This window comes from Trichosurus vulpecula, chromosome 1 (assembly GCF_011100635.1).
Source record: "Trichosurus vulpecula isolate mTriVul1 chromosome 1, mTriVul1.pri, whole genome shotgun sequence".
Taxonomy (NCBI): Eukaryota; Metazoa; Chordata; class Mammalia; order Diprotodontia; family Phalangeridae; genus Trichosurus; species Trichosurus vulpecula.
Window position 1 is genome coordinate 32,508,018 of NC_050573.1, and position 14,058 is coordinate 32,522,075.

Below are 14,058 nucleotides of genomic sequence, written 5' to 3' on the forward strand. Positions count from 1 at the left end.
ACACCTTTTGGTACTAGGTTAATTAGGCACTGAGTCAGGAGGATTGTGATGCCTTCTGGTGCTGAGCCTATTAGCTAAAAGAGTATATATGTATTCTGAGAGGCGAGCTTTTGCTTTAGGAGCTTGCTTACAAGAAGGATTTTGTGATTCCCTGGTCGAGACTCTGAGTGGCTGTATTGTTAAAAGCTCGCCCACTGCTCAGAGGTAAAGGCTGTTTCGATCCAGTGGTGAATGTAAAGTATATACAGCAGTTTTGCTTTGATTCAGGCAGTAGAGCCCTGTCTGTTGGTTTTTATTTCTCTGCTTTGTATTTTTCTCTGTTGGTGTATGTAATGGTGTAAAGATCATTGACCCCTTTAAAGTTGCTTTCCTTAGTAAAGCAGATCTAAGAAAGTAAAGCAGATCTTAGATCCTGTGCTGACAGCCATCCTGGGTGTGCCAGTGTGGCTGTTATTACAGTTGCCCACACGATTCCCAGGTCTCCCAAAATACTTACCAATATAATCATTGGATTTGCCAATGTCATAATCCCAGACAGAGATGTCCAGTGACTTCTTGGCCAGATCACTGTGTTTTATATCATAGAAAAACTCCTGAAAGAGAATTGAGAGAAAACAATATCATTCAAACTGGGGGCACATCTCTTCTATCCTCAAGAAAGAAAAGACCAATACATAGATGCCTGTGAGCCCAGGCCATCTGAGAGGGCCTTCTCACCTGCTAGTTTCTGTCCTAATCTGAATCCTCTTTCAACAAATACTTCTATTTACAAAGATCTTTCAGCACTGTCGGTGATATCAAGTATTCTTGAATCCAACCAAAGAAGAGGCAGTTCCCTTGAATTTGCTCTAATAGGAATGGAAGTAGCATGCAAAGGGGGACCTAGAAACTGGGGGACCAGAGACACAGACCTTGCTTCTAGTCCAGACTCGTCCACTAACTTTCTATGTAATGTTAGTCAAGTTACTTTTTCAATTATGCTGTGTAAAGAACACTGGATTTGTAGGCAGGTGATAGGGTTTAGATCTCAGCTTTGTCACTTATTACTGGAATGTCTTTGAACATGTCATTTGGGCTGTTGGCACCTAGGTGGTGCAGTAGATAGAGTGCCAGACTTGGAGTCAGGAAGACTCATTTTTGTGAGTTCAAATCTGGCCTCAGACACTTACTAGCTGTGTGACCCTGGGCAAGTCACTTCACCTTGTTTGCCTCAGTTTCCTCAACTTTAAAATGAGCTGGAGATTGAAATAACAAACCATTCTAGTATCTTTGCCAAGAAAACTCCAAATGATAAAAAGGGATAGATGTAATTGAAATGACTCAAGAACAACAATAAATTTCTTCATTTAAGAAAAGAAAGGGGGTGGGGTCGACTATCAAAAATCATATCCAAATCATGATCCTATGACCACTAAGCTCTCAATATTTGGCCCTATTCTGGTCCTCAGTTTCCTCCTGTCTCAACTGAGGTTGAACTAGATAATGTCTTAAATCCCCTCTAGCTCTGACACTGTTTGTTCTCATGTCCCTCCTAGTTCTGATATTTTTTATTGTAAGGTCCCTCCCAACTAAGAATTCTATACTCTAAAGACTCTTCCTGTTTGTGACGATCTATGTTCCAAAGACCCTTCCAGCTGTGACTGTCTATGTTTGGACCTGGGCACCTATCCTCAAATTGCTTGGTAGAATTACAAACACATTGTGTGATGACTAACTTTGATAGACTTAGCTCTTCTCAGCAATGCGAGGTTCTAAGACAGCTCCAAAAGACTCATGATGGAAAAGGCTATCCACATCCAGAGACAGAATTATGGAGTCTGAATGCAGACTGAATATTTGCATGTTTGCTTTCTCTTTTTTGGTTTTGTTTCTTCTTTCTCATGGTTCATTGCATTGGTTATAATTCTTCTTTGCAACATGACTAACGAGAAAACGTGTTTAATGTGAAGGTATATATAGAACCTATATCGGATTACATGCCATCTTGGCAGGGGAGGGGGAAGGAAAGGGAGGAGGAGAAAATTTGGAACTCGAAATCTTGTGGAACTGAATTTTATAAACTAAAAATTAATTAATTAATTTAAAAGAAAAAAAATTGCTTGGTGGAGATGAGTTTAGTTCTTTCTCCAGGTAACAGTGCCAAATGCTTCTAGTCATCTCCTCTCCTTCCACAGTTGCTTAGGGTATAGTGAGAGTGGGAAAGGGAATGAATTAGCTGTGAAAGGGAATAGATTGTTTTTCTGTGACTTAGAATAATTAGATGCCAGGATATGGAACTGGAAAGGTCCTTTGAGATAATCCCCAAGGTCCTATTCCTAACATACATTGTGACTTTGAGAGCTTGCTTAGGAGCTAAGTAAGGCCTTTTCACCCACATTTGTGGAGACCTAGACAGAAGCTCTATTTGGAAGAAACTCTGGGTGATGGAAGAAAGAGCCAAAGAGCTGTGATTTTGGAGAATCACTCAAGATGGAACCTGGTCCACATTAGGCCAGAGTCTGGGGTTCTAGTTCATAGGCCATACAAAAAAAGGAGGTGGGCCAGATTTGGCTGGTATTTCGGGTGGTAGTTTGCTGATCCCCTTTCCTAGGCTGTGAATTACATTTACTTATTAGAGTCTATGCTGGTCCTCCCATTTCCCTCCATTGTATATGTAAGTGCTACAAGGTCAGAAACTGTTGTTCTTTTATCCCCTGACCTCCATCTAGCACAGGGCCTTGCACAGAGTCAAGGTGAATGTGTATTAGTGAATGTTTATTGTTGAATTTGTCAAAAGAGGTAGAGAGAACCAATTGCCCTTGCTGGGTCTTCTCACAGCAGTTACTGCCTTCCTGCTCACATCAAATGTCCTATTTTTCTAACTACACTAACAGTGAGAAGTAGTAATCTGGTCAGAGTTCAGATGTTCTCCCTTGCCTACTAATTACCCCTGGGCTAGCTCTAAGATGAGAATGGTATATACATTCAACCTAGAACTCAATGGATTTCCCACAATGGCAGGGGGACAACCTGGTCATAAGATCCTAGACCTGAAGCAAAGCCCCTCAGGGGCCATCAAGTCCAACACTCTCACTTCACAGAGAAGGAAACTGATACCAAGAGAAGTGATGTGCTCAACACCACACAGCTAGTCCAGAGAGAAACTGAGACTTGAATTCAGGTCCCCTGACTCCATATGTAGTATACTTTATTATCACCTCAGATGCCAAGGGGTTGTTGCCCCAAATTTGCTATTTTAGTCCTAATTTTTAAAGTTGATATTTTAAACAGAAGTATATTTTTTAAAATGAAGCTTAGTTATGATTTAGTTTCTTTAGTTTAATCAATAAAAATAATGTCCTTTATGATTGGGTATTCAATATCTTTGCCTTAATATGTGTACGTATACATAGATGTATCTATGTGAATATATATGCTCTACATATATATATACATCTATTGTGTGTATATTTACATAATCTGTATGTATATTTGTACATATACATCTATTTATAATGTCTATAACTATAATTAACATCTCTATCTCTCAATGTTTGTTTCTAACTTATCATCCATCTCTTTTTGTCTATATCATTTCGATCTATCATCTCTAACTTTCTATCTTTATCTGTCTCTCTATCATCTCTATCCATCCCTCTCTGTCTCTGCCTCTTTCTGTGTGTCTCTCTGTCTTTGTCTGTCTCTGTTTCTCTCTCTGTCTCTGTCTCTCTCTGCCTCTCTGTCTCTCTGTGTCTCTCTGTCTCTCTCTCTGTCTCTCTGTCTCTCTCTCCCTCTGTCTCTCTCTCTCTGTGTCTCTCTGTCTCTCTCTCTCTCTCATTTCCTGGGCACACACTAATGAAATGTGCTGTGCACTTTGTGGTTGTTTCCATTGAAAGTGAACAGAATTGGGAGTCGGCCAGAAGGCCTTGACTCATCTATATGATGTTGGCCAAGTCCCTTCACCACTATGGGCCACATTCTCCATTTGTGCCAGGAGAAGACAGGTTTTCTTCCAGCTCTGATAGCTGACGAGTCTACAAACTCTGAGCTGGCCCATATGGCAGACCTGTCTCACTTTGTTTAACCTTCTCTCCATGTTTTCTCCCGCCTGATACCCAGGGCACCTTTGGAGGGCACTTACCTCATTAAACTCAGGATTCAATGTCTTCTTTTTGATTTGTGTCTTGTGCTTGGCTTTCTTCCCCATGTCTGGTTTCAGCCAGCTGTGGGGCAACAGTATGTACCATCAGGACAGAAGTCTGATTAATATTGTTACTTTTGGTTTGAGGCTGGCTCTGTGATTTTATCAGTGGAGTAAATTCTCAGTGAGAAACTTTCTTCACCAGGGCAGGTTATCACCTCCCTTACTGAGAGACTACCACACACTAACCCTAATGTAAAGTCAGCATGTATGGGAGCTGTGTGTACCGCTGCCATTCTAAGGCATGTTTTCTGCTAAAGGAGAACCAGGGGGTAGAAGCATAGGTCATGGGAGTTATACAGGAGTGTGAGGAGTGTGCCAAGAAGAAAGACAACAGAGCAGGAATCTACCAGTCAGTTCACTGAATTGCAACCTGACTCATACATACATAGAAAAATGGCAAGAAATAAGTAAAGGTGCCAATCGTAGGGAGTCATCTGGGACATTAGAAGGTTAAGTGAATTACCCAAGGTCTTACAGTCAGTATGTACTAGAGGTCACATTTGAGCCCAGATAGAGTCCAGATGGAAAGCTGGTCTCCCGTCTGGCTGCTTCTGGAGGATAGGAGTAGGGGGATGGCAAATGGAGGTTGAATTTCAAAATCACAGAATATCACAGTTGGAAAGGATTTCAGAGACTGTCAGTCAATCAACTAACATTTATTAAATACCTAATGTGTGCCAGGCACTGTGCTAAGCATTGGAGATACCCAAAAAAAGGCAAAAGATAGTCTTTACCCTCTGATAGTCTAATGGTAGAGACAAAATACAAACAATGTACAATGAAGGAAGAAACACATAGGATAAAGGAAGATAATCAAAAGAGAGAAGGCACTATCACTGTGGGGGTCTGGGAAAGGTAGTTTTGCAGAAGGTAGACTTTAGCTGGCACTTGAAGGAAGCCAGGGATGCCAATCTAATTCATAACTTAAAAAAGGAATCTCCTTTATAGTGTCCTCCACAAGTGGTCCACCAGCCTCAGCTTGGGGACCTACATGGTACCTATTACTACCCAAAGCAGTTCATTCAGCTTTGAGAAAGCTCTAATCATGGGCAAGTTTGTCTTCCTAGCTCCTCTGGAGCCAAGCAGGATGAAGCTAGGCCCATTTTCACATAACAGCCTTCCATATACTTGAAGATGACTACTACGGCCCTTGAGTCTTTTCTTCCCTGGGCTAACCATCTCAAGTTCCTCCAAGTAGTTATTTTATGGCAACACCTTGAGGCCACTGACCACACTGGTTGGCAATTCTCCAGCACATTGAAGTCCTTCTTAAAATGCGGCTTCCAGAACTGATGATCATTGCCTTCAACCAAGGGTGACAAATTCAAATAGAAATCATACATAAGGATCACCATGTGCAGCACATTTACTTACAAAACCAATCACCTGGACCATTGCCACAACCTGCAACAATTGTCATCCACCTGTAACTGGTTCCGTTCCATCTTCCATGTGGCTACTCAAGGTTATTCTTACAGTGCAGGTCTGACATGGCACTTCTCTACTCAGTAAGCATCATGGGTCCCCTCTTGTCTTTTGGACAAAATATGACCTCCCAGTTTGGCCTTCAAAGCCCTTCAGAGTCTGGCTATGGCCTTTCTTTCTAGTATAATCACATATTCTTCTCTCTCACACACTCCATGCTCCAGATAAATTGGACTATTTGTTTTCCCTATATTCCAGGGACTCCCAGCCTTTTTTGTCACGGACCCCTTCAGAAATCTGATTTGAAGCCTGGGCATGCCTCAGAAGGATGTTTTTAAACACCTAAAATAAGGTATATAGAAGTACAATGGGAACCCAAGGTTAGTGAAAATGAGGATGTGATTTTCCCCCATTCAAGTTCACATACCCCCTGAAATCTATTCAGGAGCCCCTAGCACTTCTGCTACATTCCATTTCCCATTCTCATCATAGGCTGCCCTTTCCGATTAGGACACCAGCCTCAGCCTTTTGGAGTCCTCAGCTCCTCAGTTTGGGGTCTCTCCTTGTTCCCCCACCCCCTGGTTCTGAACACTGTTGCTGCCCCCTCCCCATAACTGGACATTGATTTAGCATGTTTCCCCTATGTATTTAAAATGTTGTTTCTTCATTAAAATATAAACTCATTAACATCAGGGACTGTCTCTCTTTTGTATTTGTAGTCCTAGGGCCTACCATGCAGTGTCCGGGCAAAAGGATCCTTGAATGATTGATTGATTATGCCTGGCCAAAAGGCTTGTCAGATAACTGAGAGCAAGCCTTTAATCCCTCAGATCCTCAGTTTCCTCATCTGTAAAGTGGGGATATTGATGCTTGCAGCACCTCCTCCTCCCAGGGTTAATATATCTCAAAAAAAGATATGATTTTTTTCAAACTCGAAAGCACCATCTGAGAGAGACAGTGCCTTCCTTGACTGCTGGTTTTCCTGGCTTCCCTCAAGTCTCAGTTAAAATTTTACCTTCTGCAGGAAACCTTCCCCAATCTCCCAACTGCTAGTGCCTTCCCTCCCAATTATGCTGTAAATATGTGATATGCACATATATGTTTGCATGTTGTCTTCACCATTAGAATGCGAGCTCCTCGAGACCAGGTGCCATTTTTTATGGCCTTTCTTTGTATTCTCAGCACTTAAGTACAGTTCTGGGCACTAGAAGGCCCTTAATAAATTACTTGTTGACTGACTGACTGAACTCAGGCCTTCCGATTGCAGAGTCAATACAATATGACTCCCTCATCTAGACAGAGAGGTGGGGGAACACTTGGTCAATGTGTTGCATACACTCAGATGTGGTAAGTTTGCTCAATTGCTTTTAATTAATTGTTCTTCTTTGATAAAAGGGAGGGTTCAGCACTGGGGATGAGTTATTTCTAGAAATGAATCTGATATGAATAAGAAGTGCTCTCTAAAATATTAGAACCAAACTATATACAAAATATCTTTCCCCTCTGCCAAACCACAGAGTGCCCTCTCTTTCCTTAATCACATCTTACATATTCCTGGAAGCTGATTCATATTACAGTCACAGCTTTCATTTCAGAGGTGGTCGTGTAAACACAAACGTTTCCAGAGCCATTGGAGGAGAGAAAGATTATTAAAATCAATTTTCTCATAGCTGGCATTTAATGAAACACAATTCAGCACTCAGATAAGATCATTTCTTTCATGGCAACTGGAAAACACAGTCACTTTAATCTCCGGTATCTAGCTCATCGCTGAACTGGAGATGCTGCATTAATTAATTCTCATTAAGGGCTAATCACTGAGAAAACCCACAAACAACAGTCTAATTTTCAGATATGAAGCCTGGATATGATGATAACTCCCTCTTCTATGTCACTTTAAGATTTATAAAGCATTATGGATGGTAGGGGCAGGGAGATTCAGTGGAAAGCTTCAATTTAAAGTCAGAGGATCTGCATTTGAGTCAGTGCAGAGATCACACAGGAATTTTGCAATGAGATGTACTGGGCCTCCCCCATCCATTGATTTTCCCCCCAGCTCAGTTGATGAAATCTCAAAGGATAAGGAGCAGGTAACATGATGAAGTATCAAGGTGCTAAACAAAACGCAAAGATATGCCTATGCTCTGTTATTTCTTTACAAGGTATGAGAAGTTCTCTCATCAAAATGGGTAGAATTAGAGAGGGTCGATAACCAAGGATCAGCTGTGCCACAGAGGGCCCTTTAAGGAATGAGGCACATTCTCTTAGGAGTCAGATGAACCAGGAAACAACTCTGAGGAGTTAAGAGGAGAGTCATTTATGGAAGAAGAACCCAAATTGTGAGAGGGAATCATTTCTCAACTCTGGGGAAGAAGTTGGAGGAGAAGAAATTTCTCTCTCCTCTCCAGGAGCAACAGCGTAAGGACCCCTTGAGAGAAAAGAAGGGACTTGGGGAGCTCCAGTACTGAAGGTATGCATAACTGCCACCGCTGGAAGGGATCTCAAAGGCCATCGAGTCCACCTTTTTCAACTGATTAATGAAACTGAAAAGAGAAACTGAGAGGGCCAGCCAGGTGATGTAGTTGGTAGAGCACTAGACCTGGAATTAGGAAATTCGGAGTTCAAATCCAGCATCACACTCTAGTCACTTAATCTCAGTTTCCTCCAAAAAAGGGGGGAAGGGGATATAACAGCATTTACCTCCCAGAGTTGTTAAAGGATCAAATGAGGAATTTTAAAGGATTCTGTAAATCTCAAAGTACCATAAAAATGCTGGCTACTTAGTTACTACTAATTTGCCCAGGGTCAAACAGCTAATAAGTATCTGAAGTTGCATTTGAACTCCAGTCTTCCTAACTCCTGGTCATTTACTCCATCTCTGCTACCTAATGGCCTGTGTGCTTCTCTACTATGGGGCTCTAGGTGTTTGACAACTGATACTGTGTAACCATGAAAGAGTATGCCCTGGCTTTCTGGGGAGAATATTTTGTATCTACTATTATCACAATGTCATCTCAGGAAATGCTGTTGCTTTGAGCTACTTCCCACCTATGTGGGCTCATGAGTTAAAGATGGAAGAGTTTGGACCCACAAGAGCACCCTGAATTTGGGTCATAGAGCCCCAGAGGGTACAAATTGCATATATATATATTTCCACCAAGGCAGAAAAGATAAAGGGCAGCTATAATTGGAACGAATGAGAGTAGAGACATTCAGAAGTTCACAGGAAACAAGATCCAAGAAGGAAGGTAGTGGTAAAACCCATAGCTTCAAAAGTTTATAAAGAAATGTCCAAATTTTGTGTAAGGGAGCAAAGTTAGCCCCATAGGTATTACTAAGCTATGGTAGAATGAAGCCCATACCTGGAATATGGTTCTGGATAGGTATACCTTACTCAAGAGAAACAGGATAGCATTTTATTTTGAGAAGGAATGTTTATCCTTCAACCTCAGATACTTGCTAGCTGTGCGACTCTGGACAAGATGTTTAATCTCTGTCTCTCTCAGTTTCCTCATCTGTAAAGTGGGGATAAATAATAGTATGTACTTCACAGGGTTGCTGTGAGGATCGAATGAGATAATAATTGTAAAGTGCTTAGCACAGTGCCAGGCACATAGTAGGTGCTATATGAATGTTAGCTATTATCAAGTTATACCCCAAAGAAGAGATAGAAGACTGTGCTCCCTTTCCTTCTTTGAAAAGATAAGGGAAAATAGGTAAGCAACACTGCATATGTTGTCAGACTTGATTGCTATGCTTCATGCATTTTGCTGAGCCGTCTTTCTCTTCCTCTTCGTTGTGGGGAAGGATCTCTGGTGGCAGGGGGTGAGGAAACAATTGGGAAATAGAAATACAAGATAGCAAGAATGTTTCTTTTAAAGAAGGCGTAATCAGGTGAGGAAATCCAGGAACCGGAATGGAAATGTATGGGGGGGGGGCGGGGTGACTGATAAAGATCAGTGGAGGAAGAAACAAAAGTAATGTCTTCATCAGCATGTTCTACAGACCATCAGGACAGAAAGAGGAAATAGATGAAGAGTTCAGGAAAAAGATCATAAGTCTGGTGTAGTAGTGATGGCAGATATCAATTATCCATATGTCTTCTACAGCGCCTTGTCAAAAGTTGTGTTCTTAATAATAATTTCATCCTTCAATAGATGGGACCAGGATGTTGAAGGGCCTTGAGTCCATGACATAGTTGAAAAAACCTTGGCCCCAAAGAGCAGAGCCAGGAGCAATGGGTGGAAGTCAAGAAGAAGCCAACTGGGGCTCTGTATTAGAAAAAAATTCCTAACAATAAGAACTGTCCGAAAGAGGAATAGGCTGATCTGAATGGTGGTGGATACCCCCTCTTTGGAGAGCTTCCAGTGAAGGCTGGCTAGCCACTTGTTAGGTATGTTGTAGTAAGGATTCTCATGATGTATGGGTTAGAATAAGTGGCCAATGAGTTCCTTTCCTACTCTCTGTGATTTGGAATCAGCAACATCAGCCCTTTCTTGACCCTTCGTCTCAGATTAAGGGAGTAGAATCTGCTATATCTTGGAAATGGTGGGCACCTGGCAGCCCAGTCTGATTATCTGATCTCTTATCTTGCTTCCTGCCTAGATGCTGAGCCTCTGAGCACTGTCCATCTCTTGTGGGATGTCTCCCCTCCTGTTTCCTTTTGCCAACCTTAGGCCAGTGACTCACAGTTTGACGAAGGGGTCGGAGTAGCCATTAGCATCCATTGCGGCCAGGTGGACACAGCGCACAATACCCACGATGAGGCCTCCTTGCTGGGTGCTATACATGAGTGACACTAGGATCTTGCCACGTTCTTCGATATCACCCACACGTTCCACCTGCTAAAAATAGAAGCAGACAAGCCTGGGTGAGGGGCTGTGAAGACATAGAATGGGGAGATAGCCTGAATAGGCATCACCTTAAGGAGAAGAGGGCCTGCTATGAGAACTGCCGGCTTATCCCAATCAGTTGTGAGCTCCTTGAGGAGCTTTTTGTCTTGCTTTTTACCCCCAGTGGTTAGAACAGGGTCTGCCACAGGCCAATCTTTTGTTGACTGACTATTATGAACTGTCCCACTACACCTAGCATAGAACATTTGTTAAGGGGAGAAATCAAGGGGTGAACTATTCCATACTTCCCCCTCTTAGGCCATAGATCCCAAGATCAGGCAGCTGTTGTGGAATCAGACTGGTAACATTTGCATGTATGTGTATGAGTGTGTGGTCTGACAATCTGTCTGTCTGTCTGCATGTGTTTGCATGTGAAGGGGGAAGAGCAGTGGGCTAGCATCAGCTCGGACTTGGGGCATGGTTTCAAATCCTGCAGGGCTGTCCAGCCTTAGGTTTTTATTGAAACAATAGACAATATATTTTGATTTGCCATTTTAGTGAGAGCTCTGCAGTAGCTTGGCTTCCTTTACTAAAGCATTTATATAAATTTCTATGCTTATAGGCGGGGCAGCCCACAGGCCACATTTTGGACAGCCCTGCTCTACAGTACAGTTGGCCAGGTCCCAATGTCACTCTGATCCCTGACCGGGGCCCAAACTCAATTCTCAACTTGCCCACAAATTGAGCTTTGCCCATGCCCCTGAATAAATCTGAACCCTGACACCAGATCTAACCTTAAATCTAACCTTAATCCCAGTCAAAACTGATACTTCTCCCAGATTAAGCTATTACCCTTGTCTCAGACTGAGCTATGAACTTGGCCACAGACTAAGTCTTGCCCACACCCAGACAAGCCCTAGTTTGATCCTGTCCATAGATCGAGCCCTAACCTTGAGCCTACAACTAGACCTTAACCTGAGCCAGAGGCTGAGCCCTGAGCCCACTCAGCTATCACAAATTCATATCCAAAGAACAACCCAGCAAAAGAATATGGATGGTTCGGTGCCAGAACTTCCCCACTACTGGGAAACCCCGCTCACAGGACACTAAAGAAATGGAGAACTAATACTATCCTCTCCAGGTTGGAAGGGCAGCAGGGAAGTGATGGCCACATTTTTGGGAGGAGTGAGACAAGCAAACAGAAGAGGGCAATGGGGGCAAGTACAATGGAAAGTGTTGGGTTTGGATTCAGGGAATCTGGACCCCCAATGTGCCAAGCCCTGGGAAGACAAAGGAAAGGCAAAAACTGTACCTGCCCTCAAGGAGCTCACATTCTAATGACATAAGCCAGTGATTCTCAGCCTGTGCTTCTTTCTCCTTGATCCTCAGTTCTCCATTTAGTATCTGTGGGTCTTTGGGCAAGATTTTTTTTTAGCTTTTCTGGACCTCAGCTCCTTCATCTGTACAGTGCGTAGGATGGACCAGGTGGCTTCCACCCGGGGTCCCTTCCAAGTCTAAATCTATAATCCTGTGAGTCCAGGGGGGTCCTGTGAGCTTGGATAATGGGAAAGATAGCTGGTATAGTGAGCAGACTTGAAGTCATGAAGGGAGGGGATCAAATCCCACCACAGATACCTATTAGCTGTATGACCCCAGGCAAGTTACTTTCCCTCTCTGATTCACTTACCTGTAAAATGAGAGGTTTGAAATGAATATACTATAAGACATAGCCAGTATGTTAGTTTCAATGAACTGTTTCCTTCCCTCCCTCCTTTCTTTTTTCCTTCTTTCTTTTCCTTCCTTCTTTCTCTTTCTTTTCCTTCCTTCCTTTTCTTTCTTTCCTTCCTTCCTTTCTTTTTCTTTCTTCCTTCATCTTTCCTTCTTTCTTCCTTCCTTTCTACTTTCCTTCCTTCCTTTCTTTTTTCTTTCTTCCTTCCTTCTTTTCTTCTTTCTTTCTTTCTCTTCCTTCCTTTCTCTTTCTTTCCCTTCCCTCTTTAATTTATCTTTCTTTTCATTCCTTCATTTTCTATGCTATCTTTTTTCTGTCTTCTTTTCTTTTCTTTCTCTTCCTTCCTCTTTCTTTCCTCCTTCCTTCCTTCCTTTCTTTCTTCCTTCCTTTCTTCCTTCTTTTCTTCTTTCTTCTTTCCCTTTCTTCCTTTCTCTTTCTTTCTTTTCCTTCCTTCTTTGCTTTTCCTTTCTTTCTATTGCTTCCTTCCTTTTCTTTTCTTCCTTCCTTCCTCTCTTTCTTTCTTCCTTCTTTCCTTTTCTCTTAATTTGGTTAGAAGGGATGGCTCATTGGGTAAGTGGAGGGAGAAAGATGTATTCAGAATGAATATGATACAAAAATAAAAGGCATCTATACAAATGAGATTGAATTTTTGGAAGAAAAATTATTTAAAATGAGGGAATTGGACTAGAGACAAGATTCTTAGCCCTTCTTGTGTCCTCTTTTGCCGTTTGCTACAGTTTAAGGACCCCTCTTCAGGATAATGGTTTTAAATGCACAAATAAAATACATAGGATTACAAAGGAAATCAATTATATTGAAATGCAGTCATTAAAAAAAAATTAATAAATCCATGGCCTCCCAAGTAAAACAGCTATGAACTAAAGGATCCCTAAGGTCCCCAGCTCTAAATCTATGGTCCCATAATTCACAAACTGCTTTCTGGCAAGTGTGTTTTTGTAACCCACCTGCCCTACTGAAAAGAACCGATGTATAAGACTGGGCCCCCAACTCTTTTTTTACTCTTCCCCCAATGCCCTTAAGCCATCTGTCCTCTCAGGAAGCAGATGCCCAAGGGTGCCTGGGTTTTCTGAGCACATTCACATCAGTAACTGAGTGATTCTGGATTAGCTGGTTAGTATAGAGATGTCCATCAGTGGCACTACATGCTGCACCCCACCCCACCCTCAGCCACAGATCCCAAGACTGAGCAGCTACCGTGTGAATCAGACTGGTAATATGTGCATGCATGTGTGTATGCATGTACATGCATGTGTGTGCGTGCATGTTTGTGAGTGCACACGTGTGTGTGTGTGTGCATGTGGGGGGGAAGGGAAGAGCAATAGGTTAGAGCCATGCTCTGGATGAATGGGGTTAAGGGTGAGGGGCAGACAGACAGATACTGTGATGACTTCTGTCTGGCATCAGCAGCCTCACAGGGTCAACTCACCTCCTCTTCATACAGTGCCATGCCTCTTGCTGATCCTGTGGTCCCAGCTCGCTTCATCTTAGAAGAGCAAAAGGGAGAAGGAAGGAAGGAAGGAAGGAAGGGAGGAAAGAAGGAAGGAAGGGAGGGAGGGAGGGAGGAACAGAGGAAGGAGACAACTTAGCGTACAAGAGTCATTCTGACAAATAAAGAGTAACAGAAACTCCGCATGAGCTCTAGCACACAGAAGAATGGATGGGATTCAGGAAGACCTGAGTTCAAATCCCACTTCTGATGTTTTAATTTAATGTCTCAGGCAATTATTAAGCACCTACTATGTATCAAGCTAGAGCAAGGTGCTGGAGATACAAAGACAAAACAGTTCCTGCCCTCAAGAAGCTTACCTTCTCCTGGAGAGGAGAGTGGGGAGGTAGAGACCCAACATGTACACAAATAGGTAAATTCA

General features: G+C 42.5%; 1 protein-coding gene across 2 annotated transcripts in view; it reads right to left on the bottom strand.

Annotated features, from left to right (window-relative positions):
• RPH3A (rabphilin 3A) overlaps positions 1-14,058 on the bottom strand; it is a 67,647-nt gene that overhangs the window by 4,464 nt on the left and 49,125 nt on the right. For both annotated transcript variants that reach the window (XM_036741639.1, XM_036741638.1), the window contains 4 exons: positions 13,617-13,673; positions 10,298-10,452; positions 4,121-4,202; positions 497-593 (listed from right to left, as the gene is read on the bottom strand). In XM_036741639.1, the coding sequence (XP_036597534.1) occupies positions 497-593; positions 4,121-4,202; positions 10,298-10,452; positions 13,617-13,673 (391 nt within the window). The remainder of the gene's footprint in view (positions 1-496; positions 594-4,120; positions 4,203-10,297; positions 10,453-13,616; positions 13,674-14,058) is intronic.